Source organism: Aspergillus mulundensis (genome assembly GCF_003369625.1).
Source record: "Aspergillus mulundensis strain DSM 5745 chromosome Unknown scaffold_10, whole genome shotgun sequence".
Classification (NCBI taxonomy): Eukaryota; Fungi; Ascomycota; class Eurotiomycetes; order Eurotiales; family Aspergillaceae; genus Aspergillus; species Aspergillus mulundensis.
Genome location: NW_020797898.1, coordinates 1,298,163 through 1,325,043, shown reverse-complemented (window position 1 = coordinate 1,325,043; position 26,881 = coordinate 1,298,163). Strand labels below are relative to the sequence as shown.

General features: G+C 48.7%; 8 protein-coding genes across 8 annotated transcripts; 2 read left to right on the top strand and 6 right to left on the bottom strand.

Annotated features, from left to right (window-relative positions):
- Positions 1 to 151: 151 nt before the first annotated feature.
- Positions 152 to 3,529, bottom strand: DSM5745_08815 (EF hand domain protein; the record flags this gene model as incomplete). Its single annotated transcript, XM_026750831.1, has 1 exon — positions 152 to 3,529. The coding sequence occupies one exon, from the start codon at positions 3,527 to 3,529 to the stop codon at positions 152 to 154; it is 3,378 nt and encodes a 1,125-aa protein (XP_026600844.1).
- Positions 3,530 to 3,850: 321 nt separating this feature from the next.
- On the bottom strand, positions 3,851 to 7,521 carry DSM5745_08814 (Methionine aminopeptidase; the record flags this gene model as incomplete). Its single annotated transcript, XM_026750830.1, has 9 exons — positions 3,851 to 4,194; positions 4,247 to 4,920; positions 4,973 to 5,006; positions 5,066 to 5,210; positions 5,264 to 5,521; positions 5,575 to 5,767; positions 6,188 to 6,855; positions 6,915 to 7,313; positions 7,384 to 7,521. The coding sequence occupies 9 exons, from the start codon at positions 7,519 to 7,521 to the stop codon at positions 3,851 to 3,853; spliced, it is 2,853 nt and encodes a 950-aa protein (XP_026600843.1).
- A 450-nt stretch (positions 7,522 to 7,971) lies between these two features.
- bna4 (kynurenine 3-monooxygenase) lies at positions 7,972 to 9,684 on the top strand (the record flags this gene model as incomplete). The annotated part of the gene is made up of 3 exons (XM_026750829.1): positions 7,972 to 8,089; positions 8,230 to 8,444; positions 8,500 to 9,684. 3 exons carry the CDS (start codon positions 7,972 to 7,974, stop codon positions 9,682 to 9,684), a joined length of 1,518 nt encoding a protein of 505 aa, XP_026600842.1.
- Positions 9,685 to 11,278: 1,594 nt separating this feature from the next.
- Positions 11,279 to 12,241, bottom strand: DSM5745_08812 (uncharacterized protein; the record flags this gene model as incomplete). Its single annotated transcript, XM_026750828.1, has 1 exon — positions 11,279 to 12,241. One exon carries the CDS (start codon positions 12,239 to 12,241, stop codon positions 11,279 to 11,281), a length of 963 nt encoding a protein of 320 aa, XP_026600841.1.
- A 2,799-nt stretch (positions 12,242 to 15,040) lies between these two features.
- DSM5745_08811 (uncharacterized protein) lies at positions 15,041 to 15,703 on the bottom strand (the record flags this gene model as incomplete). Its single annotated transcript, XM_026750827.1, has 1 exon — positions 15,041 to 15,703. One exon carries the CDS (start codon positions 15,701 to 15,703, stop codon positions 15,041 to 15,043), a length of 663 nt encoding a protein of 220 aa, XP_026600840.1.
- Positions 15,704 to 18,119: 2,416 nt separating this feature from the next.
- DSM5745_08810 (mitochondrial 37S ribosomal protein uS8m) lies at positions 18,120 to 18,632 on the bottom strand (the record flags this gene model as incomplete). Its single annotated transcript, XM_026750826.1, has 1 exon — positions 18,120 to 18,632. One exon carries the CDS (start codon positions 18,630 to 18,632, stop codon positions 18,120 to 18,122), a length of 513 nt encoding a protein of 170 aa, XP_026600839.1.
- Positions 18,633 to 19,168: 536 nt separating this feature from the next.
- DSM5745_08809 (uncharacterized protein) lies at positions 19,169 to 20,819 on the top strand (the record flags this gene model as incomplete). Its single annotated transcript, XM_026750825.1, has 3 exons — positions 19,169 to 19,206; positions 19,271 to 19,437; positions 19,489 to 20,819. 3 exons carry the CDS (start codon positions 19,169 to 19,171, stop codon positions 20,817 to 20,819), a joined length of 1,536 nt encoding a protein of 511 aa, XP_026600838.1.
- A 1,068-nt stretch (positions 20,820 to 21,887) lies between these two features.
- DSM5745_08808 (uncharacterized protein) lies at positions 21,888 to 23,696 on the bottom strand (the record flags this gene model as incomplete). The annotated part of the gene is made up of 1 exon (XM_026750824.1): positions 21,888 to 23,696. One exon carries the CDS (start codon positions 23,694 to 23,696, stop codon positions 21,888 to 21,890), a length of 1,809 nt encoding a protein of 602 aa, XP_026600837.1.
- Positions 23,697 to 26,881: the final 3,185 nt, after the last annotated feature.

The window sequence follows — 26,881 nt, the reverse complement described above, 5'->3', positions numbered from 1 at the left end:
GCTTAGTTGTTCATACTTGGCCTATTTTAGACTTCCATGGAATTATCGTCTTCGATGCTCACGTTCCTATAAGAATGCTGATAGCGGTGGTCCCAGTATCAAGTTTTGAAATACATGAAGAGTCTTGATCATATAATACGCGTCTAACGCTTCAGAAACTCGCCATTTCAATCCAGCTCGCGACAAACGCCAGCCTCCGGCCCCGATCAGCCGCCATGCGCCTGGAGAACTCCTCAAAACTCAACTTGGCGCCTGTTCCGCCCCGCCCCTTCGCTTCTGCCTCGACGCGGTTAAGGTATGCCCAGCGGGAGAGCGTTGCGGGGGGTGGAGGTGTAGTCGGACCCTGACGCTTGGGATGGAGAATAGGGGATGCGGATCGGGATCGAGATGAGGGTGGTGGGAGGGGTTGGATGGGTGAGGGGGCGCGCTTGGGCGCTGTGGCTTCGGCGTCGGGGGAGGAGGGGGAGAGGGAGGGGAGTGCTGGGAAAGTGGATGCTGCGGTGTTGGGGTGGAGGAGGATTGAGGTGGGAAGGGTTGTCGGGTGGGGAGTGTCGATGTCAACGTCGGTGTCGTTGGGGCGATGGTGCGGGAGGGTAGGGTCATGGTCAGATTCGGGGTCGGAAGCGTGGTCTGACTCGAGATGCAGAGGGGAGGCCTCCTCGTCCATGACTGGGAGAATGTGGTGGTGGGGTGTTGGAGAGAGGACTAGGTTGTCCGGCGGCTCGAGGATGGAGTGTGACGTAGTGGGCTCGGTTTCCTCTGGGTTGGCGAGATGAGTTGGGCGGACGCTGTCGTTGTCTTCAGCTTCGCTGTTGTCAAGGTCGTCAACTGGTAACCTAAGCTCGCCGGGTGGAGGTGCGAGGATAGGACTGTGCTCGCCAGTCTGAATGGCGGAGTTGCCAATGGAATACCCTGAGCGTTCGAGCAGCTCATCCAGTGGCCGTTCCCGGTATCGAGCCAGCTCTTCGGTCTCATGGGCATCTTGCTCCTCATGGTCAGCATCTCTACCTTCTAACTGTTCAGCAAGCTCAATCTCTTGCGCCCAGATTTTGCGTTCGGTGCGGGTGCGGTAGCACTCCATCAGGAGGTCCTCCTTTGGCTTGAACATGATATCCAGAATCTCGTTGAATCCTTGTTGGGTGACTTGATACAAGATCTCTTTGCCGACGTCTCGCTCAACTTCAGGCACCTCAAACCCACCCCATCGTTCACCAACCAATATGCTGCGTGACGATGTTGAAGGGTTTGATCTCACATCTTCGTAGTCGTCGTCGACATCGGTCAGGTCATCTTGGAAGCGTACCTTGGAAGAAGATCGGGAACGTGGAGAAGGTGGTTGTGACTCGTACTCTGGCTCTGCCGCATCATCGTCTTCGTCTTCATCCACATCCGAGTCTGTCTGGTAGCCGTCGGGAGCAGTACCACCGTCCTCTTCATCAGTGTAAAATGCCCTTCGTCGCCATCGTTCATCTATGCCCTGTCTCCGGGTAGAGTCGACACGTCTTTGGTCGCTATCACACATTCGGTTATACACGGCTGTTCCAATCCGAGCCCTGTCATCCGGATCTGTCACATCTTGAAGGGGCACGTACGATCCAAGCGCCGTGACGATATCAGTCGATGTGATATGTTCTGGGGGAGGCCAATGGTCACTTTCGGCAGATAAACTCTCCGTCTCATCGTCGTGGTCCTCCGCGTCATGCTCGTTTTCATCCCTGGCACTTCCTCTCCTCCGGCTACCAGATGCTTCTGCCGCGTTTGACCCAGACGGACCTACACGAACTGTCACGGGAATGAGAGGTTGAGACCGACCAAAGTGGCGTCGAACAGCAGCTTCACCGACAACGGAGTGCCGGTCTCCAGTATCGGCACCGTCGGCACGAAGCACGCCCTCGCTATCCACAATCTCCATATCTCCCTCCTGGTTAACGCGTTTACCCTCTCCTATCCTAGAAGGGTCTCCAGAAGGAATACTTCCGGGGAAGGCAGAGCTAATAGGTTGACTTCCGAGCACAACATCCCGCGCGCCGCCTTCCAAAAAGTCGTCCTCCATTCCGGCAACCATATCTCGGGTGAGCTCTCTGCTGAGGGTATAGTACGCCCGGAACACACGTAGGAAATCCTTACGTTCCACAAAGCCATCGCCGTCAATATCGTATCCACGGAAGACGCGCCGCAGCCTCTCATCGTTGCTCTTGTTGTTCAGGCTAGCTAGACCTTTCAGGAACTCCTCAAACCCGATGAGCCCGTCATTATTCGTGTCATAAAACGCAAACATGCGGTCATAAATCAAGCTAGGAGGCGGTGGCCGGACTGATGTGTTGGGGACAAAGCAGCGATCAAATGTCTTCCGGTCGATGGCCATGTACAGCTTATTTGGATCTTCGGCCCATTCACGGTTCGCTAGGCATCGGAACTGGTCCCAGAGAGCTTCTAATTCAGTCCCCTCAAAGCTAGTCTCTTTCATCAAGCGTTTCGCTAGCGACCGCGGTAATGTGCGCGGAAGCATCGAAGGCTTACCCGGATACCACACAGGCTGCGATTGTCGAGGATTGCCAAGGAAGGGCGCAGGTATCCGGACTTTGTAGAATAGGTGTGTCTTGATATGTACTTGCATCGCCTCGCAGGTCTCGCAAAGATCATAATCAATGCAGTTGGCGCATCTGTAACGGATGCCTTGAATGGGCATAGCTCCACAGCTGTTGCATGTAACACCTCGATGAATGTATCCGTCCTTCCTTGCTTGGTCTTCCGCAATATGATAGAGAAGGTTAAGCAAGTTCTGGCCTTCGCGCGCCGGGGCGGAGTCGTTGTTCCCCTCTCTCCACGAGAACACACTCTGGTCGTCGACAACAGTCTCCCCACCATCCATAACCTGCGTCTGCTGGGTCTCATCCGCAAAAGTCGAAGTCGACAGCGTTACTCTCTCTCCGTTCTGTCGCCGACGCCGCAGTTCCTCTCCGTAGTTACTGTCCGCATTAAAGCGCGCGATCGCCCTCTCGATTCCTGACCGGGAAATGCCACGACGCTGTAGCTGCTCCATCAAGTATTCCATTTCCGGACTTCCTTCCTCCAATACGTGCGTTGGCGGAAAATCCAAGGCGAAGAACGATTCCAAGAACGTGTCCTCCATCATCTCGCGCATCCGCTCAGCATGGGCCTCGGGAACGCCGACCTCGTCCATGAGCTGGTCCCGCGTCGCAAGAAGCGAGGGAAGTAAACCGCTCTCAACCCGTCGGCCATCTTCGGTTTCTATGCGAAAGGTCCCGTATACTCCGTTCTGGCGTTCCAGTAGCTCTAGGTGGGCGATGGCTAGCGACGACGGCGTGTCGGCAGGTGCAGATTCGTCGGGCTCATTTCTTCTGTGCCGGCGAACGGCTTTCCGGCGTCGCAGAGATGATTGTGATGTTGATGGTGAGAAAAGCTGGTTTCGCAGGAAGACAAGCGCGTACGCCGCAGCAACACCGGAAAGAAGGTAAACGAGAGGACGGTATCGAGCGAAGGTCAGCCTTGGTTGCGGTTCGGACATGGTGGAGGTATTAAGAAAGCTATCAATAAATACAAATCATCATTAATACAGCATTTCAGGGAATAAAGTGAGGTAACAAGAAGAAAGAATGGCCGAGCAACGAGTGGTGTGAATGTTCGAAGAACAAGAACATCGGAGCGGAAGGAAAACCATCGGGATCGCCGCCGTGCGCAGCGGAGATGACAGAGCCAAGCCTTTTCAACAATTTACTTTTATATACTTCTCTCTATATACCGAGTCTACTCCGTACCAACGCTAAGTACAAATATCCTCATCTATATAAGGAATTTACATCCAGCCCCCTGTACATTCGAGTTCCATTCAGCGTGACAAGCTTCGTTCGCGAATGAATAAGCTGCTCACAAAGGCAAAGAACACCACGCCAATCAGGAAAGCGAATCCTTTATTGGTCGCCCATCCATAGCAGTCGCGGACTGTCCTTGCAATAACCGGGTCTAGGGTCTTGATGAAGTCCAGACTCTGTCGGACCCCGTCCACAATTCTGTCGATATCCTTGCTGTCGCGGAGGGCGTATCTCAAGCGAGTCCTCAGAACCTGCTGGACGACGGTAGAAGACAGTGCAAGACCAATAACAGATCCCAGGGAGCGGAAAAGGTACGAGCAGGCAGTCACGACTGCCTGATCCTCTGGAGTTGCATTCGAAACTGGTGCATGACGTTAGCAGTCAAACGAAGACATGAAGAAGGAAAGGCCTACTCAAGCTGATCAAGGTGGTTGTAACGCCAATACCGTTTCCGAAGGAACAAGCCACTGTCCCGAGGATTATGGGTACTAAGCTGTCTGTGACGACGCCAGAGAAAAGGGTGATCACAACAAGACCAAGAGTAAGGGAGGCATAACCAGCGATTGTCAACCAGTAGTACTTCCCAGTCCACTTCATGACGAATCCCGCGAACAAAGATCCGGAGACACCGGCAAAGATACAAGGCAGGAGTCGTAGACCAGCCACCGTTGCGGAGACTCCGTCAACGGCTTGGAAGTAAAGCGGGAGATAGAAGAGACCAGATAGCCAACCACCAAAGCTGAAGAAATTACAGCCGTAAGCAGCGACGAAGCCGCGGTCGAAGATGATATGACCAGGGGCAAACGGTTCGGTTGCGTAGTATATCTCAACCACAACAAACAAAATGAACAGGCAGGCGGAAACGCTGAGTGAGACGATCGTTAACGGCATCGTCCAGGAGACATTACTACCTCGGTCGAAGCCGACAAGAAATCCGAGAACTGCGCCAATAAGTACAACTGCTCCAGGGAAGTCAATACGGCGAAGCTTCTGTTTCCAGTGGCTATCCTCTGGGGCAGGTAGATCTAGTACGACGGATACCGCGATGAGCGCAATAACACACAGCGGGAATTGAGCAATGAAAGCCCTAAAATAGTCAAATCAGATATCAGCATTAAGCACCATTGCGTATGTCATACCATCTCCAGCCAATGTAGTCCGCTAGAATACCACCTGTTGCAGAGTCACATGTTAGAAAAGACCGATTCAGCCAGAGCACGAGGATCTCTTACCGAGAGGTGCACCGATGCCCGAACCAGTCGCGTATATGATGTTGATGACTCCCTGCCAGACACCTCTATCACGAAGCGGGATAATATCACTCAGAAGGATACTAACAACCGTGGTCATACCACCGCCACCAATGCCTTGAAAGACCTAGAGCATTCGATTAGCATACAGGGCAAAACTAGTCCGCGGCCTCTTCATACACGAGCAGCAATAAGCTGATGAATGCTCTGCGCTAGACCACAGAACAGACACCCGATGCCAAACACGGCATACGCAAACAACAAGCAGGACTTCCGACCAAAGATATCACTCAACTTGCCGTAAAGGGGCTGAAAAGATGTCAAGGTCAAGAAATAGGATGTTGCGATCCAACTCGTCAGGTTCAATGCCTTCAAATCAGAGCCAATCTTGCCATAACTGGAGACGATGATTGTCTGGTCGGCTGCAGATAAGAAGACCTAAAGCAAGGTCAGCAAAATCAAGCGTATTTGAGAAATGAGCCAATTCATACACCAATTGAGAGCGCAGGCAATATGTATCTGAGGTTCAGTCCAGATCCCTGCTTGCTTGCAACTGTTCCTTCTTCTGTACGATCGGGATCGGGTTGATTGCCCGCCTCGGCCGTGGCAGAGTATGAAGCATGGCCGTTGCTTTGGGAGCCCAGCAACGGGGATCTCTCTGTATGCGGCGCTTCCGAGGACATCCTACCGGCAACGTGAATGTCTCATGAGTCCATCAACTGGAAGCAAAGGACTGAAAGATGACTCGACGACTCCAACTATTTCACCACCCCTCTGCTTGAAGATGTGCTAAGGTCACGTGGTGATAAGCGCCCCCAAAGAACCTCCACACTGATTGGCGGAGACGGCTAGACGGAAGATGGTGTGGCGCTAATCTCCAATTTGGCGGCCAGGAACCGGATTGTGCTTGAAGAGTTGACTCTATACGCTGTATGGATTTACGCTATCTAATGCTATTAACAGCCACTTGTACCAAGATATGCTATATACAATGCCACCTAGGCAGAGAGAGCCCTTCACAGTAATAGCAATGGAGTCATGCATCGTTCAACCGTCATTATACTCGTCACCGTTCCAAAATAATGCAATACATCACAGAATCACGCCTCGGTCTTTGCTTCGCTCGCTCCATCTACACCAATTAGAGGAATGGGGCCGCCAGGCGAATCTGGCAGACGTGCGGTCAGGACTTCCACGCCGTCTTCTGTCACCAAAAGGGTATGTTCAAACTGAGCGGACAGCGAGCCATCTGCAGTCGTGCTGGTCCAGTCATCCGGCCAGAGGCGGTCGCGGTGTGTGCCGATATTGATCATAGGCTCGATCGTGAAGCACATTCCGGGCTTTGCCGTTCCTACGGCCTTGTTTTTCGCATAGTGAGGAACGTTGGGAGCGCAGTGGAAAAGCTGATTGATACCGTGGCCGCAGTAGCTCTTCACCACACTGCAGTTCCGACTCTTGGCATGCTTTTCGATCACATTTCCAGGTTCTCGGAACAGCATGCCCGGCTTGACAAGTTCAATGGATTTGTCCAAACACTCTCTTGCCGTCTCTACAACCCGCACCGCTTCTTCGTTCGATCGCGCCTTCTCTCCGACGTAGTACGTTTCGTTGATATCTCCATGAAATCCCTCATGGTACAAAGTAACGTCAATGTTGATGATGTCGCCGTCCTCGAGCGGCCGTTGGTCGGGAATACCGTGGCAGATTGTCTCGTTGATCGACGTGCAAACAGACTTGGGGAAGTGAACGTAGTTGAGAGGCGATGGGTAAGACTAGTTGCATATCAGTATGGAAGTGCACGATGGCTCGAGAAATATCCGCCAGTACTCACGTTGCGCTCAACGCACGCTTTGTGGACTACCTCATCGATGTAGTCGGTGGTGACGCCAGGCTTCAGCTCTCGTGCGGCGATGTCAAGAACCTCTCGCGCCAGTCGGCATACTTTGCGCATGCCCTCCTGCTCTGCCTTGTTCAAGATAGTGATGTTATGTCGGCCAACAAACTTCTGCTCCGAGCGGGGAATGCCATCTTTAGCGTAGTCCGGATGGGGGATAGATTTAGGCACGGTCCTCATGGGCGACAGCGGGTAGACAGGTCGTAGAGATCCGGCAAAACCGAAAGAAGGGAAAGGGTTGAAGTGTCCGGTTGCTGGGTCTGGTTCAGAAACTACTTTGGGAGGAAAAAGGTTGGTGAGGAAATTACTCTTTTTGTGGAGGGCTTTGTGGTCGCTCTATGTAGGTCCGTTAGCATTCATAAACCAAAGGACGATGCGCGCGGTAAGCGTGTTCTTGAGAGCCTACCCAGCTTCGCTTGAAGCAGTCCTGCGAACAGAAGAAGCTGTCGAGGCCCATCTTCAGACATGTCGGGCACTGAAGGGATCCAGCATCCTTAGCACAATCGGTGCCGAAACATTTTCGGGGTGCGACTTCAGCAGTCATATTTGCAAGATATTATGCTGAGCCTTGCTGTATATGATGTAGAAGCAAGAATGACCTTCACGAGGCAGATTGAGTGATAGTCGGCGGAGGAGGATAAAGCCGCCGCGCCACCAGAAAAATCGGGGACGAGCGAGCCTCAATGGCCTAACCCAACCGAGACTAGCACATTCCCGTCTCCAGGAACAGACTAGCGCACGATATCTCCACGTGATCGCCCTTGGCAGGGTTCGGGCGCTAAGCTAAAGAAGGCATAGAGTGGTCTCGTGACACTGCATAGCTTTACTCCGGAGTAGGCTTTGCCGCTTGCGTCACGAGCGAGATCGCCAGCCCACCAGGAACCACAGCGGGGATTATCCTGCATTTGCATGCCAATTTTAGTTTGGAGGCGTCAGTTTGGAGGCATATCAACCTGTCGTCTTTCCGTGACCAATCTGTCGCTCTTCGGTCAAAATGGCATCTCCCGCCAAGCAAAAAGTGGTGATTGTCGGCGCCGGACCAGTCGGATGTTTGGCAGCTCTCTATGCCGCAGCCAGAGGCGACGATGTCGAGTTGTATGAGCTGCGAGGAGGTTAGTTTTGCTTTTTTTAGCACCTCGAGTCTAATTGCAAACTTGGATATGCGCCGTCCGCTCTGTGTTTCAACAAATCCTATGTCATCTGATTGCTCTGTATATACCTCGGCATCGTACTGAGTCATGTTGTTTCACAGATCTGAGAGTCCCTGGTACCGTCCCGCTGAACTTCACAAAGTCAATCAATCTATCACTGTCTCATCGCGGGATCACAGCGGTGCGGGGGTCTAACCGGGAGCATGTCATCAAGGAGATTCTTCAGGAGGTGGTCCCGATCTATGGCCGTATGATTCATGGAAGAGATGATGGAAAGTTGTGGGAGGCGCCGCAAGCCTACGATGTTCATGGCCGGGTTAGCCTTCCTACCATGCTAAGAAGAGCAAATCAAAGCTAATGATGTGGCGCAGAACAACTACTCTGCAGATAGAGGGATGCTGAACAACGTGTTCCTCAACGAGCTGGAGCGCACCCCCAACATCAAGCTCTTTTTCAACCACAAGCTGACCGGGGCCGACTTCCAAGCCAACAAAGCCTGGTTCGAGCGTCGCTTACCCGGCGAAGCACCCCTTCCCGGCTCATCTGGTCGTGTTCCTGAGATAGAAGTGGATTTTGACTTCCTGATCGGTGCAGACGGCGCCCATTCGGCCACGCGGTACCATATGATGAAGTTTGCCCGCGTCGACTACGAACAGGAATACATCGACACGCTGTGGTGCGAGTTCCGCATTCCTCCTTCCCCGACAGACGATTTCCTGATCTCGCCTAGCCATCTGCACATCTGGCCGGGCAAGGAGTTTATGTTCATTGCTCTTCCCTCCGTCGACAAATCATTCACCTGCACCCTCTTCGCCCCGGCAAGCCACTACGCTCAGCTCGAACGCTCCACAGAAGACCTCCTTCGGTCCTTCGACGAGCATTTCCCCGGCGTCTGCCCAAATCTCATCTCCCCTTCCGACCTCATCGCCCAATTCACATCGAATCCGCACCTCCCGCTCATAAGCATCAAATGCGCACCACACCACTACAACTCCTCTGTCGTAATCGTCGGCGACGCCGCGCACGCCGTCCTACCTTTCTACGGGCAAGGCCTGAACGCCGGCCTCGAAGATATCCAAGTCCTCTTCGACGCACTTGACAAACACGGCGTGTACAACGCACAGAACTCCGACAAGACCTCCCGCGCCCAAGCGCGCCACTCAGCTTTTGCAGCGTATACGGCCTCTCGCACCGCAGACGCACACGCCATCAACGACCTCTCGCGACAGAACTACGTTGAGATGCGCTGGGGCGTCAAACAGCCCCTCTATCGCCTCCGCAAGCACATCGAGGAGGCACTGTATCACTACCTTCCCAGTCTCGGCTGGCAGACACAGTATACCCGCGTCAGCTTCAGCAGCCAGCGCTACTCAGAGATCATCGATACCAATCGAAGACAGGGCCGCATATTAGGAGCTGTCTTTGGCTCGACGCTGATATCAGCTCTGGCGATGGCGGGTGTATATGTATGGAGACAGCCAACGACCAAGTTCATTTCGTACATTGGTCTGGGGAACACTTTACGGGGTTTCTTTACCGGTAATTCCTCGATCTGATCTTGTTACATCGGAATTCGAAGGTATCAGGTAAAGAAACACCTTTCGAGAGAGAAAAGTTGACATATTTAGATCGTAGACAGATTTGCGGTCATCTCGTCGTTGTTATTGTCCTTTTGGCATACTGTACAGTGCACTTCTAGCTACGATCACTAGAATAGATCCCCTCTGCTCTGTTTGCAACATGCATACATCCTTGCTTACATACAAAGTCCCTTTACTAGAGCGTAAAACTGTAACTAATCACTTGACTCCAAGCATGTATTGAGGCAGCATACCACCAACCGGAGGATCCCGGGCAGATGCACCAAATCCACGGTATCAGTATCAGTATCAGCTAAAGCCCATCCCAAGACTAGACTATGAAGGCGCAATGCGCGCATAACTGCGTGTCCAACTTGGACTGGCTGAGAAAAGCCGAACAGTGCCGAGCGAGGAGGAGCGAGAAACAATTGTGAGCGAGTTCAGTGTCAGATTGTCAGTGCGTCTGCAGGAGGATTCTAGCAGAGCATGCTGGACAGAGATGTTAGCCACCAGTAAACATTGCTAGTACATTATTCTCCCCGGCCAGGGCCGGGTATGGCGGTTAATCGTTCCCTGTTGGTACAGCTGTCCGAGGCTGCAGGATGTAACTAGCTAATATGCCAGGTTCCCGCGCAGCCGAGCTGGAGGCTTTGCGGAACTTCTTACCTCTAGTGGGACAGTGTATCTCGCAGTGACCCTTTACATTGGCTGGTAGAGAACACTGTTAGTAACCAGACCTAAGGACTCAAGGTAGAGAGTGGATCGATCCATTCAGTGGCTGGCCAGCCTGGGGCCCTTACAGCTGGTAAGCCAAAACAACACATCGGTTAATGAAGATGCACACTGACAATGACTTGACTTTGGCATCCACAAGAGCACAGACACAGGCATAAACATAAAGAAAACATAGATAACTGAGTATAAAGCGTAAAATGGAAGATACCTGCCCAAAACCATAAAATAGAAAAACATAAGCCCATTGCATCATCATAGCCCAAGACTGACAGGCATCCCCGAATATAATTCGAGCCTTGGTTTGGTTTCGTACAGTACAAGACGGATCCCAGATCATCCCGAACCAGTAGACATAACATAAACACATCAAAGACATTATATCATAAAGTAAAGAAAGCCAGCCAGAGAAAGTACCGCCAGAATGGTTTAGCGATGACAGAAGCAGAATAACGGAGCCGAAAAGGTCAAGGGACTGGTGCAAAAGAGCAGCATGTGTGCTGGCTATGTACGGAAGTATCATCGCGGATATGTTAGTGGTATGAGGCATTCGGAGGCTGTGGCCAGAGAGCAATCAAAAGCAGGAAGCTTCTAAGGACTTGGACGAAGCCCTCCCATGAGGTCCGAGTTCATCCTAAGGATATTTCCTGACGGTGGACAGAGACAGATCTGTGAAGGAAGTCCAGGGATCCAATTTCCAACCAACGTGGATAGTTTCCTCCTGGGAGACGGGTTCCGGGGAAAGTCTGGGTTTAGGTTCTTCCAAGGAAACAAGGGACGTAGAGATCCAAGTCATGGGAAGATCAGGAAAAGTATTGGCCATGTGGAGAGGAATCATCTACCTCCGGCGGCTACGCCTTTCCTGGATGCGTCTCTCGGTGTCAAGATAGAGACGGTCAAGATATTCGACGGCACTGGCGTCCCTGAGGAGCTTAGCCACTTGAGTCCCGGCAGAGATAAGCTGGAGGACATTTCGGTCGTCCTTGATGGGTCGCGATTGGTGCTTTGCAGCATGTCTCATCTCCAGGGAATTTTCCAAAACCGTAATCAGCTGCTTTATCTGCCCATTGTAGAGAACTCTGGCGGGGATGCGGCGCTTAGTCGCTAGCCTTCTGAGAAGGTATACCCACTCAGTCCATTCCCGGTCCGAAGGGACCCTCACCTCTCTCTTGTCTGGCTCAATCGGAATGGGGAATCGGTACTTCCCAAAGAAATCAAACGCGCACTGTGACAGCCGGTCGTTCACCGAGGCCAAGATTCGATCTTGCTCTGAGACATCAAGATTAGTAGGAAGATGAGGTAAGTCTCGCCCTTGGGCAGCAACCACTTGCGGTGAGGGCGGGTCTAGGAACTGATGGGGGCCATCAAACTCGTCACGGTTCGAGGGACGCCTCTGCGAGTGATACCGAACGGTTCCTTTGTACTTGTCTGTGGTACGACGACCTTTCCTTTCGATGAGATACTCCGCACTCTCGGATGGCCTTTCATAACCGTAATCACGATTTAGTGAGTCGACCGGAAGGCGAGCGGGGTGGTTCAGTTCTCGATACATCGGGCTTGGGTGTGGTAAGGGTGCCCTCGGAGAAAGAGATATGGCTCCAGGTGAAGACACTGGAATGGCGCCATGAGGAAAGGAGAAGTCGAACTCAGGCGATACCAGCTTTGATGGCCTTGACGTTGGGATCTGCGTGTGCGCCGAGCCAGGTTCAAGTCTTGGTGGGGACGGGAATGGTTTCGTACTGGGAAAGAACTTCAGCATCGGGCCTTCCAGAAGCGAAGCACAAGAGACAGCAGTTGCCATGAAAATACCTTGGCTGATAGATCAGCGGAGGCTCGCTGGAAGCTCCGTATATCCCCGGCTGCCGTGGGATCATGCCACTATTTTAAGGTGAGCACCATCCAAGATACAAGCTAAAGAAATGAGGCAACAGAAAGGAAAGGGCGATCTTGGGATGTGAATCCCCGTTAAAGCTAACCTCTGATGAGACCACCTATCTGAATCGGTGCTCAGTGAGTGTGCGTAAGTGCTGCTGCCTGTGCTCGAGCCGGAGAAGTAGGACGACATTGCGGACACTGGGGGGTGAAGGACGAGAGGCATATGTTGAAAGTACATAGAGAAGATCGCGAGAGTAAATATAAAATAGTAACAGTGGAAAGAGGGGTCTTTAATAAATCAGAGTCTCGTGTGCTCTACTAGAAGGCGCCTTGGCTTCAACATGGGTATCAGACAAAAAGAGTTCATTAAATTGGCACGGCCATGAGGCATATATGTAACAGTCAGGGCACGGGCACAAATTGTCAAGGCGGCAGATAAGCACTTCTGTCTCAGACCCACGAATTGTGAGGAGAGGGGGCTGCTACTCGTAGCCACTGACAAGGATGCCCGGACACACTCGAGAAGAATCTCGATTCGGGCAAGGAAGGAGCCGGGCATCAAAAGAGCCTGGTCTATGGAGTCGTACACGGGTTCAGCGGAGTCTAGGGTCAATTTCCACGGCCCAGTGGGTCGACACTGACAGGGTGGGAACAATAGATTCAACAAGCGGCGGTCACGATAAGATGACGATGGAGATCGAGCAATCAACCAGAGCACTAGGTAGATCTCCGAGGCTAGATTAATTTGCCGTCTCCGTATCCAACTATCCATCAGGTGGATAGCTGCGGCGGCCATTGAGCGCGGATTGACATGGATGAGCCTGAGGAAAACTCCAAGAACTTGCCCCCACAAGATGAACGTGGCCAACTTTGGTAAGCTGATCCTATCCTCAAATGAAAGAGGAATGAGGAGAAAGCAAGGGTCGAGATGGATGGTTAGGGTTTTGGGCAGCAATGGGAGAAGTTGGCATGGCGCAAGCTCCCGCTAGCAGTCGGCACGACAGCGACCTTCCAATCCCAAATATTCTACCCATTTCGGAACCTATCAAGTTCGAATCACATTGTGGCATCCCTGAATGTTTTTTTTTTTTCGATCTGGATTAGCTTACCTCCCGAGCCGACAATATCCACAACTCTGGGCGGCCTGAGATGGCTGACGGAGCCGAATACCATTGGGTACGCGCAAGTGACAGCCGAATATCAGCAAAATGGTTGGCAAATCATTCGCAGCCACTGACTCAGGTGTGACTGTTTTCTAGAATCCGATGGTCCGGGTGCAAGGTTTCCAGTGGTCAAGGGTAATCGAATACTCTGTACAGCTCTGAGCGTCCACGACGCATGGCTCCAGACGATTGGTGAGTGCGAGCAAGACTTTTCAAGTTCCACGAATCACCGTCCAACCGCCCCCTGTCTAATTGATGTTTCCCAAGCACGAGGTGCGGTCGTCGTACAAGCCAGCGTTGAACAGCGTTGGGCAAGGGGTCGGCGATTGCTGCTGGAAACGCAAGTTGAAACGACGATCAACAGTAGAAAGTCCAGCGGGCGCCAGTCAAGGCTGAGCCGGTCGCCTGTTGAATTTGGGAGATGAAGTGTGGAGATCCTGAGATCTTCATCGCCTGGCCTTGGTGGTGGTGTTCTGGGGAGTTGGGTTGGGCAGACATATGGCTGCATGTGTTGTTGCCCAAAAAGTCCCAGGCTGAGATCGAGCCGAGTCACCGTAAATAGGTACGAAAGCGGATGGATAACGGCCCAATGATCTACCGGAGGCCTGCCAGAGTATTGGCCCTGGCGATGGGCCGCCGGCACACTTTTGGTTTGCGCATCTGATATCGTGAGACTGGGGCTGGAGGTTTGAAGGTGGAGTTGGCGCAGTTGGCGTTGAAATCGGCTTGGGTCACGTGATGCCTAGGTAGCGTAGTCTCTCCAGCTTCGAGAAGTGCGGACTTAGGAGAGCAACATGCGGCGAAGAAAGAGACTCCGTACATGAGATCCGCTCCTGCGCTCCGCGCGCAATATGTCAAAGAAGAAAAGACAACACTATTGAGCTGCCAAACTGCGACTGCCTGAAGGCAAAACAAGCAAACGCAAGACACAAAAGAGAAACCCATATCCAGCTCAAACACGCCATCCCCAATAGCAACTCAACTTCTTCCTATCAGCTCAACCTTTGCCTATCTACCGAACCACTTATCGAATTATCGAATGAAGCACATGCCAACCTAACCCGCCATCTCTTCATTGGAGCTGTCGATGGTGATACAGGCGGATTCGGCCGGTGTCAAAATGACATTTGGGGCCGTGGTCATGATGACCTTTGAGCCGTGGTCAATATGAGCTTTGGGCCATGGTCAAAATGACCTAGAGGCAGTCCAAGTGCCCCAGCACCGCGGATCCGGGATCTTGGACCCCCTGACCCGCAGCCTCACTGCTGTCATGAACCTGTGACACAGCGCGACTCTAGTAATGATGATTAGCTACGCATGTCCAACATCGTGCTATATTTAAATGTACAACGCAAGAAAACGATTGACGACTACAAAGTGGAGCATCGGAAAGGCACTCAGTGATCATTGCGTATATATAAGGAGCGGACAATCAACCATGGCCACTAGCTGACTGCAAAATAGACAACGTCGAGGATGTCCATAACAGTGAGAGGTACGAGATAGAGAAATCAGCCTGCATGCTCCGACAGATCCATGCCGGATCCAAGACAACAAGTCCCTTAAACCCACTCAAGAGTCTTCCAGTAATCCTTGATGGGCTTCGGTCCCCAAACAATCGAGTCCGGAGCACCAGCGACAACCTTGAGCTTGACATACTTATCACCCTTGAAGAAGTACGAGACTCCATTCGAGCTGCCCGGCTCAGGGAACGCCGCATCAACAGAGTCAAACTTGGCCTTAGTCAGACCAGGCCACTGGTCCGTGAGCTTCGCAGGACCGTACACGATCTTGTCCTGGTTGATGTTGATGCGCACATAGTTCACGCCACGGAAGATATACGCTTCGCCCGACTTGCCGGGAACAGGGAGCACTGCGTCGACGGTGTCAAAGCCCGCCTCTCTGAGGCTGCCCAGCTTCTGCGTGATGACCCAGGGCCCGTCAAGGACCTTGTCGTCGTTAGAGGACGGGACAAGCTTGATGCGGGCGAAGCGCGAGCCGAAGAAGTAGTAACCCTCATCTTTGGTGTTTTCAACGGGGAGGATAGCATCAACGGTGCCGAAGTCGATGGAATGGAGAGAGGGCCAGTGGTCGGCGATGGTGGCTGGGCCATAGGTGATCTTTTCTTCTGAGCCTCCTGGCTGGAACTCAATGCGGGCGTAGCGGCGGCCCCCGAAGAAGTACGTCTGGTGGACTCCCGGGTGGTGAAAGACGGCGTCGACCATTTTGGTGGTTGGAAGGCAGAAGTTCTTTGAATGATTCGCGTTATTGAAGGTTTGTTTGAACTGATGTTCGATGATTCTGGTTATGGACAGAGTCGGGACGGTTGGGGGTTCTTATAGACTTTGGATGATCTCTCGCGAGTCCTTCTGGCGCAATCCTCTTCCAGTTCCGGCGAGGTTCATATCATCTCATGATATCATGGAGTCTGTACCAATGAATTGAAATCTGGGCAAGGCTCATCACATTCGTGAAGGCATCATTTCGAGTCAGAAGCCATTGCTGATGTATCATTGTGTTACAAGTGAATGTGGCGAGCTGACAGAAAGCATGTCTAGATGTCATACATGCATTTTCAGTTTGTGGTTTCTTCTACGGGGTAACAATGAAGTGCCGCCGGAAATGGCCATTGCTTACTTCGAGACCACCATACTGAGGATTATGACTCGGACCCAGGCTCTTTCATAACTGGAGCATAATAGATATTATTTGAGAGCTTAATAGACCAACTACATTAATGCGGTTCTGTAGAAGCAAACAAACAACCTGGGGCAGACCCGGAGAATGCTGAGCGGGCTCATCTCATGAGGTCGTGATCACATCTCCACGAAAGCAATTAGTATGCTGACTCTCCACTGTAACCCCAGAGAAAGCATACACACATTCCCTTGACTAAGAGATATTCGATCGATGGATATCTGAGGATCAATAACGTCAAGATTCACAGGGATCATGCAAGAAGGGGTAGTTGAAGGAGGGGAAACAAAGAAGCAAAGAAGCAAAGAAGCAAAGACGTCACCAAAGCAAGATGTCCCAAGAGGAGGACTGAGACTTCACGTCAATGATTAGCTGTGCTTGTAACCCTACACGTCACCAAATAGCTATGCTTATTATCCCAGACCGTGATGTTCTTTGGCATATGTGTATTTCGATGAAACCCCGGCTAGCCCAGACTTGTGGTCCTGGCTCAGCTAGGACTCGCAGACGACCATGTCCCAATGATTATCGAATCTCTTACGCCGCATGACAGCATCTACACCGCGCTGCGGGCTATTCTACTTTGAGCGAATCGCATTTTTGAAGGTGGTTGCTCAAGGCTGCTTGGACACAGGGCGACAAAAGTACGAAGGCATAAATAAGGCGATGCAGGAGGGCAGCTAGCAACTATTCTTTCCTTTGCTTCGTGGACGACGGCAACTCAACCCCTAAGTGGCGAGCATAGTCCTGGACATCAATGCCAATGCATGTTTCAAGTGTCCCTGGCCCAGTATAAAGATGTACCTCACAGCTTAAGCGAATCGCTTCTTCGATGCCAACTCGTTCCTCGTACCCCAATATGCGCCTAGGTTTTTCTCCATTCGCATATCGGACAGCGCATTCATCTTTCACACTCCCACGGCTTAAGTTGTCGCTGAACCGGAGACCCATGTTAATGTGCTTCCAGGCCGGACCAGCAAAGCAAGCCGACCATATGGAAATGTAGATCTCACATGACGGACTGTGGTTAAAATGGGCCTATATCGCGAGGCAGAAGTCCCTAAATGCGATGGGTTCGTTATTCTGGATGAAAAAGGCCCTCCCCCTGGCTGACCTCGAGGATGTCAAAAGTGACCTGCGGCTAAGACATGCGCATCTGCGACGTTGGCGATGTACGTGACATCCCATAGGTTGTTCCCGTCCCCTTACCTATAAACAAACGGCGTTTCCCCTTTTGAGATGCATGCATGAATTGCAGAGACTAGCTAGTAGTCGCCAGTCCACAAAGGATGGAAGGTCAGAGAGCACAGATCGCCATCGCATCGCTCGAGTATTGGAGGATCAAAGCCTTAGCGCCAGCCTAACAGTCGATCCGTAGCATCGCCTTACATGCTTCTCGAGATTCCGCTCAACCTTTCAGCAAGATCTGGAACGACCCCTGTCGTACTCTCGTCTGTGCCTGTTTGTCTGTCTCTAGATCGGCGACCCAAATCGCGCGCTCTGGCCGCCAGTTCCTGGCTATATTGAGCAGACTGCTTAGTATCTGACGTAGTGGAATCCCACTAATAAGTATTCGCATCAATAGTACGAAATGGCGGTATCTGGGGACGATTGTCACTTTGCCACGAGGGCTCACTTGTGGAGTTGCAGGAAGGAGAAAGCCGAGAAGGGCCCCGTCCGGACCGAGAATCCAGTTCTTGCCTCTCGTCATTCAATAAAGCTCCAGCTAGGTCGTGATCTGGGTACCCAGCGATGATTGTGGATCAGGATCAAGAAAAGTACATGAAGTTACTTAGGTTAATATACACAGTAGCTGTTTATCCCAACAGTCGCACAGGAAGACATGAGAAGCGCGACTGACCAAACTCCGGATATAATGCAAGCCCATCGTACAGCACCCCTTTGAGGCAAATTTCAACGAGATCTACCACGCCCACCAAGTCATTATAGAACGCGACACAGGACAAGCCCTCCGAGCTTCTTCTCCACACACTCCCGCGCTTCCTTGATACCCTTGTCTGTTGAGAGGTACAGACTCTCTCCGGGAGATCGCAGTCCCTCAATGTAGCCACTTTTCTGTCCGCGAACGACCTCTCGCAGGCCAGCAACATCGATCGTGAGTCGTCTCGTGGGCTTGCTGACCATCGAGATCTTTGAGAGAACCGGTTGACTTTGCCAGTACTTCAGCCCCAGCCAGAGCCGCCGTGAGGCAACGTTGATTTGTGTCACTGGCTCCACATAGTATCCTTCACCATGTCCGGTAGGGATTCCGAGCAAATTGTGCATAGGGGGTGCTTCAGGACCTCCGCGGACAACAGAAGAAATGAAACCGTCGTTCTGAAGGGCGAGGCATAGCTTTAGGTGAAGGTTGGAGTTTGGGATAGAGGTAAAGCCGAGACGAGCCTTGGTGGCATTGTTCAAATGCGAACAGACATGGGCTAGGTTGACAAGAGACATGCTGAGCTTTGATCTGGCGCAACTGACCCGGTTGGCCGAAGGGACGGAAGTTCTGAGACAAATAGAAGATCAGTTAGGAGGAACGAATTGCGCACAGATATCAATTGCATAGATACCTGTTAAAGAAGGATGCAGAGCAAAACAAATAACACCAACACTCAGCGGCCCAGCTCGGATCTAGATGCCAATGACCTATTGAAGCTGTTAACTTGCGGGATGAATTTTTCGGAGAAACAATCGGACGGGGCCGGCTGGTGCCTGCAGAGTAAGGCCACCAAAGTCCACCTCGTTGCCTGTAGATCAAGGCCGCAATAAGGCACCCACTCACTATCGAATCATCTCCAGCTTCTAAGCGCCCTCGTTGCCGCCGGCCTTCTGCAGACTGGCATATCACAGCCCAGTGGCAGCTTGGTAAGTGGCTTTGCTCTATAAATCATTTTGTTGCCTGTCCTTCAACTTTCACCTTCTCCGTGCTCCCATAAAATCCCTCTACGCGCCCTCATTTTTGCAACATAACCCCATACTAACCGCGTATCATGCCTCCGCTACCAGGCGAGGAGCGAGTGCTGACCATGTAAGTACCATGATTACCCCGCATGTCTTACCTACAATGCCCAGGTCTGTTGACTAAGAGGCAGCTTCGCCGATATCCATTATTACTTCACGGCACCGACCCCAAAGCCCCTCCTCCATCGCTTTGACAAGGGCTCGTATCTATATCTATACCACAATGCCACCCAGCGGAAGACAAGGCTTGAAGTAGCGAATAATCCTGGGACTCCTGGTCAGGATGCCTTCAACGGGGGTAAGCTTGTCGCCAGCTCTTAATGCTTTGCTAAAGCTAATTGCTCTCAAGCTCTTGACAATGTGCATATAAGCCATTCTACGAGATTTCCTTCTCTATGCACAATTACTGTGGACGGGCAGACGCAAACACAGGGAGGTTATGCCTTTCCTCCGCCACCAGGCAGCGCGAATCCGTATGAATGGCAGTTGCCGACCAGCGATTCCCGCGGCGAGAATGCAATTCAGCGTCTGCATACTCTAGACATCTATTTCTGGACCCAAGGTGATGCAGACCAATTCCTGGACCTGACCGAGCAATACCTGTCTCGCGCGCAGGTAGATACGGATAGACGTCCATTCCCCCCTCCATCCGAAGTCAACACCACAAGCACCATCGTACAACAATTAGAGAACGTGGCGATCACGGACCCTGCCTACCAGAATGGTCAAACCCGGAATTCCCAGTCAGAAGCAATCGCCAGCCCTGCGCCCATCGGCCTCCCTCCGCCGCCGCCACCTCCGCAAGCCGGCCCAAGCGCAAACCCAGCAGCATTGCATCAACATACCTCGTCCGTCAGCCCTCTCTCAGCTGAGCAGAATAGAGACTCTGCCCAATTCACCCCTCTCCCATACAACCCTGCTGCGCCCGCTGCGCCGGAACCGATCAAACATCGCGAGAAGACACCACCGCCTCCCGATGCCGGAGAAGGGACTGGCCTTGCAGCTGCCGTAGCAGCAGACCACGGCGCCCATTATACTAACCCTTCCCAGACACCTGGAATAGGAGGAAGCTACGCAGGACCTCCCCAACAGGGCCAGAGCCAGGCAACACCAACTCCATACGGCCTCCCAGGAGCGTACGCCTCCCCACCACTCAGCGCAGGCCTCTCCTTCCCACCCCAGCACCAAGCACCTATCCAAAGCCCACCCGTCACCGTACCCTCCTACCCCTCCCAAACATCAGTTCAAAGCCCACCAGCATCAACAGTCCCTTCCTACCCACCCGGCTACCTCCAAGGCTACGCCCAGCCGCAGCAAGCCCAAGCCCAACAACAACAACCCAGCTTCTACGGCACGCAAGTCCCCTCGATAGGCGGGTACTCCAACTATTCCTACGACCAAACCCAGTCTCAACCGCATCATCACCACCATCACCACCATCAGTCAACACCCAGCATCACATCATCCGCGAGCGTCGGTGCCGGCACGCCAGGCTCCGAATACTCCATCCACAATCAGATGTACCGTCCCACTGAAGCAGAGGCCTCCTCGCATCTGCAGGACCACGCCAAGCTGGCGATGCAGAATCCCGGCCAGCGGCCTAGGAAGCTGGAAGATTCGGCCTCTAGGGTTGAGAGCAGCGTGAATCGGTTCTTGAAGAAATTGGAGAAGAAGCTTTGATTCTTGTTTTTCGTCTTACATCCCTATCGAATTATGGGCTGTGCGGGAGTGGTTCGCTGCTAGCTTGGTGATTGTTCTTGCGCGGAACGGTGGACATTCTATGTTTGTTAAGCACGTAGGTAGGCAGGGGCACTCGGGCCTGTCCTCTTGTTCCGGATTTTCTTAGCTTGGGTATATATGTCATGGTGTACGGAGTACCTTTTCTATTGAGCTCTTTGATATGATTATCCCACCACCACCAATACGCCATGCTCCGATTCAATTGGGATACCCATAAGCATATACACCCGTTGAAACATAAGCGTCTGACGACCATCACAGCAACCTAGCCTCGCCCTGCAAGTGGCACTTACTGCATCGACCGCAGATCCAGCAAAATCAACTCATATTTTAGAGTCAAAGGCATTAGAAACAAGACCACACCAGACTGTAAGCAATTATAAACGAGAACCTTGGTCCATGAGCCTAAAATAAATCTATGCTATTCAAGAAGAGAAGAGAATAAGCGAACTTCCAAAGTTAATCAATCTCCAGAGATAGGTAAACAATTCTGACGATCGAAAGAAGAAAGAAACGAAAACGCGGCCCTAACTCACTAGCACACTAGGTGCTAGAAGGCTCCAGTCCCGAAGGATAAGCGGCACGGCAAGAGTTAAACTATGTGTAGCAAAGCAAGGGCAAGACGGGGAAGATAAATAATTGACAAGATAATTGAAAAGGTAAACAGCCGGAAGAGGATGATAAACCAAGATACTCCTAAACAGGTTGATGCAAGTGCAAGACAAGATGCAAGGGAAAACGCTAAATCACCCAAGGATTTCAAATCCAACACCACTAAATGAATGCACAACGGACCGACGCGGCGGTTGTGCTGTGCTGTGCTGCGTTGTAGCATAAGCATAAACCGTTTCCAAATGGGAAATAGAGACGAAATAGACAAACAAAGCTGATGCAGAGGATTGGCCTCTGGAACATGGACGTGAGAAGGGTATAACAAATATATCACAAGAATCGAAATGAAAATGGAAAGTTACAGATGCTCTGGGAGAAAACTCGAGATGACGTTGCCTAAAAGGTGTCGTCATCATCGTTCAGCGACCATTTACTGAGGTCAATATCGTCAACGTCCGGCTGGTTCGAGTTGAGAGGGCCTTCGCTGGTGATGTCGGGCTTCTTTTCCTCGGCAACAGCTACTGCATCCGTTTCAATCGGTTCAGCTGTCTTGGTACCGGCACTATAGGTGTTGGCTGTTCCAGTCGGCTTCTCAATGATTTCCGCAGCTGGAGCCAGAGTCTTCTCCTCCGTGTCCTCGGGGATCGGCTCAGTGGCCTCTGCACGCGTGACCTGCTGTTCGACGATTGCAGGTTCTGTGGTCGCCTCATCAGTGTTCTCTTGCTCCGTAGTGGGCGTCACATCTAATTCGTTCGACTTGCTATCGGTAGGCTCAACCACAGGCTCAGTTATAGGCTCAGCAACGGCTTCCACAGGCGCCTCAGCGATAATTTCGTGCGACTTCGCTGAATCAACAGCTGGCTCTGGAGCCTGTGCTGACGGGCCGACGGAGGGCTCAGGAGTGATTTCCTGCACGGTCTGCGGCTCAGGTTCGGCCTTTTGTTCGCTTTCAAGCGGTGCGTCGACGGATTGAATCGCAGGCTGTTCTTCAACCTCAGCAGGCTTGTGAGATGCAACTTTCTCTTTCGTCGACTGGGTAGATCGAGTGGAAGGAATCCTCCTTGGAGCGCGAGCCACCTTGGTTCGAGGGGGGCTCTTGACGTCCAGCTTCTCGTGGGCTTTGTTGGCGGAGCTTGCTGTGGGACGCATCATTCTTGCCAGGAATCCCTCATCAACTGGCTTAGAGGCAGTGCTTGCACGGGAGTTGGAGCGGTCGCTTCCTGACGGAGGGGAGCGCGAGGCCGGTTTGCGAACACTTGAGGCGCTAGGGGTAATTGCACGTTGGCGAGTTCCAGTCGCACTCTTCAAGCTGGACGGCTTGCGCGATAGATTAGATGTAGCCCCAGCAGTAGCACTTGACCTCGCGGCGGATGTACTGGTCGTTGTAGCGGAGTTTGCTGGGCGAGCTGGCCTAGCTGTTGATGATGATCGGACATCGCTAGAACGAGCTGCCGACCGGGTGGTTTCGCGAGCTGCCGGTCTTGTCGGGGCCTTGTTGCTCGTGGCAAGTGATGCCCGACTTGACTTGTGGACGGGGGCTTTCACTGAGTCATTTTTCACACCAGTGGTAGTAGTTGTAGAGGGTCTAGAAACGCGCGTTCTAGGTTTTTCATTCTCAGGTCTATTAGCCGAAGCTGGCGTGCGCGATTGGCTTGAAATCTTGGATGAAGCTTGCGAGGCAGGTTTGGTGGTTGAGGTGGCCTTCCCGGCGTGTACATCTGACGGTTTCTTTGGGACTGTTTTTGTCGACTTCGTAGGCGCAACCGTAGGCGACGTGGAAACCGGGTGATTCTCCTTGTTTGCGGATGATGTCTCCTCAACTTTTTCTTTTCCTTTCGCCTCAACGGTATCCTTAGGAGTATCCTTCTTCTCCGGTTCGTTCACTTTCTGCGGTGTACCCAAGCCATTCGTCGGCTGGGTGGAAGATCCATTGCTTTTGACGCTGCCGTCGAGATCTTCAGAGCTGAAGCTCTTAACCCTAGAAGGAGAAGGGAAGCCTTCGCTTTGCGGGCTCACGCGCCGCAAGCCTAGGACGGGACCTGACGGCGATCCTCCTTCAACAGCGACAAAGCTTGCGCGCACCTTGGACAAATCGGAACCGGCGGGAGATCGGTCTCGTGGAGGGGGAGAAGCGGTGCTTTGCTGATTATTTTCGAACCTTGCTAGAAGGCTTTTCACACCTGGGTGGGCGCCTTTGTCAGCCATGGCGGTGATTGATGGCGCTGCAGGGCGATGCGCGGTCCGGGGAAATTGAGATCAGTGGTGATCAAGGCCGGCTGGCCGAACGAGCTTGTCAGATAGCCCGGATATAACAGCGCGCCGATACCTGGTCTGGTTGATGGCTTTGAGTCGGAATACAGGCTGAATTTGCGCTGCGTCGCGAAAGCCAGGACACGTTGGTCTGATGGTGGAAGCGAGCGAAGAGGGGAAGAGTGGGATATAAACAGTGGCACCAGTATGGTAAACAAACAAACGCAGGGACAGATCAATAATGGGATTGGGCAACCAGATGCGGAAACTCAGGGTCAGCGAGCATGATAGATAAAGAAAGGCTCTAGAATAACCATGGAATGAACAAGTCAATCATTTAGATGAAGAGGAAGAAAGGAGAGAAGCTGACACAAGGCTAAGGCAGGAGTGGAGATGCAGCCTGAGGCCGCGGTTCAGGGGTCGGATCCACGGCTTCATCTCTATCTCTTACTGTTTCACAACGACTGGCCTCCTCAATAATCTCGGCTTTCTATCCTGTTACGTGACCGGAAGTCCGGAACCATAGCGTTGCCACTATTAATTGACCTCAGTCTTATTTGTACAGCGCCTTATGACCACTTGTCAACTTGCTTTTCTCAAAATGCTTGTGGAGGGCAGAGGTTTTTATGAAGTGAAAGATGATGATATTCCTAGGATCTTAATAATTAAGGTAGCTAAGTATAAAGGTTGTTTACCGCCTAGCTTATATAATAATAAAAAATATTATTATTAATAATGCCAGGGAATAAAAAAGTTTATATTTTTATAAATTATAAAACAGGCAAAGCATAAAAATAAATAAAAAAAGTATAAAAGTAAAAAGAATATAATTATTATAAAGTTTTATTTTATATATAAATTTACTTAGCGTGCTTAAAGTTATATTTAATAATAAGATTTTTATAGTTTATATTATTAGTTTATACCTACTTATTATAATTAGCAAAATATTTAAAATAATATATAAGGTACTTAATATAAAAAGTTTATAAATAGCTATATTTATAAATATAATAATTAAGTAATTTCTTAACTTTATAAGGGTTATTAAAACTAGTATTCTTAATAATTATAAGTAAAGTAAAATAATAATAATTTTATAAATTTTTTTTAAATAAAGTGGGTTTAAGCTATACTATAAATATTATAAAATATATTTTTTAATTAAGTAGTAAATTTTTAAGGTAGTAAGCCATGCGCTTAATATATTTTTTAATTTTAAAAAAACTAGTAAATTATTTAATAAATTTAGGTAAAAAATAAGTAAGTATAAGTAAAGCATACTTATAATATAAGTATAAATAAACTAGCTAGTTAATAATAAACTTAATAAGCTTATATTTTTAGTTATAAATAACTTTTATATAAATAGTAATAAAGTTTAAAGCTTTTTTAATATTAAAGTATATAAAAAAATCTTAATTTTACTAAAAAACTTTTTAAAGCATGTTTTATAATAAATATAAGTTAATATTAAATAAAAGCTTATATAACGTGAAGTTTATAGTTTATAAGTAAGTAAAATTTATAATAAAAATAATAGCTAGTAAAATTACTAGCTAAAAAAAGCCTTAAATTATTATATAATAAATTATTACCTTTATTTTTTAAATTATTTTTTTAAATAAGTTATTAATTTATAGGTAAGCTATAATAATATAATACTATATTATATTAAAAGCAAGCTTAATAAATATTTCTTACTAAAAAAAGAATAAGAACTTTAAATCTTAGTTAAAAATAAAATATTTTAAAATACCTTAGTTATAGGTATAATAATATTTTATAAAGGTAAAACCTTACTTTTAGGTTATTTATATAAAATATCCTGGAAGTAGGCTAAGGCGCTTAATAAACTTATTTATAATAATAAGTAAAATATTAAAATAAATAGTATTTTTTTAGGTGCAGGAATAGCTTTAGCATGTTTATTAAAAGTAAATTAATAATAAGGTAATTTTATAGTAAAATTTATAATAATTATATTAAAAGGCGTGGCTACTATACCTATAGGTTATAAAAAACTAAAAGGTTTATAGTATTTAATAATATTTTTAAAATAAAATAAATAGCAAGTAATATAATCTTAAAAAAGTATTTAATTTTTATATAATATAATATTATAAAAAGCTTGTTAATAAAAATCTAGACCTTAATATTTGTGCTTATTATAAATTATATAAAATATTTTTATAAAAAGTAACTAAAAAATATATAGCTATAATTTTATAAGTAAAGTTAGTATATTATTAATATTTACTATTTCTTAATATTTTATATAAAGTATATTATTTTTATTTAGTAAATATAGTAGGGTAGCTATTTAGTTATTTTTTAAGGCTTTAAAAATTATTAAAGTATAAAAATTATTTTTATACTTGCTTTTTAAATATTACTAGAAGCTTTTTAAAATAAATAAAAAAAATAAAGTATAGCTATTATTAATATATATTTTAACTAGTAAAGTAAAAATAATAAGTAAATAATTTAAATCCGCGAAAGTTCCTGGTGTAAGAGTTTTATAAAATAATTAAAAAAGCATGTTTAAAATAATATTAGCCTTACCTAGCTTATAAAAAAAATTTAGCTTAAATTACTAAATAAACATGCTAGCTTAAACTAAGTATAAGTTTAAATTTTTAATAGCTATAGTATTTAGTAATATTTATTTAAATATATTAATTATAAAGGCGTGATTAATATAAACTATTATATATTTTACTATTTTTATAAGGTGGCGGACTTTTTTAATTATTTAAATTAGGTAAAAAATTTTTAGTTTTATTAACTAATAAAAAAGCTTAGCTTTAATTAAAATATAAAAAAAAAGTACTAGCTTTATATAAGTTTATAAAAAGGAAATTTTTAAATTATTATAATAAAAAGTAAGATTAATATAATAAATTATAAAGCCATAGCCTAGCTTAAAAATGTTTAGGTTTATATAAAGTATAATTTTTAAGTTAAAATAGTAAAGAAACTATAGTTTTTAAAACTTATTTTAAATATTTTTAAAGGTATAAAGTTTTTTAAAAGTAAAAATATTTAATAATATATAAAAGGTGTAATCCTTGCGGAGTTAGCCTTTTTTTAATATAGGTTTAAAAAGGTTTATTTTTTTTAATTATAAAAAATTAATT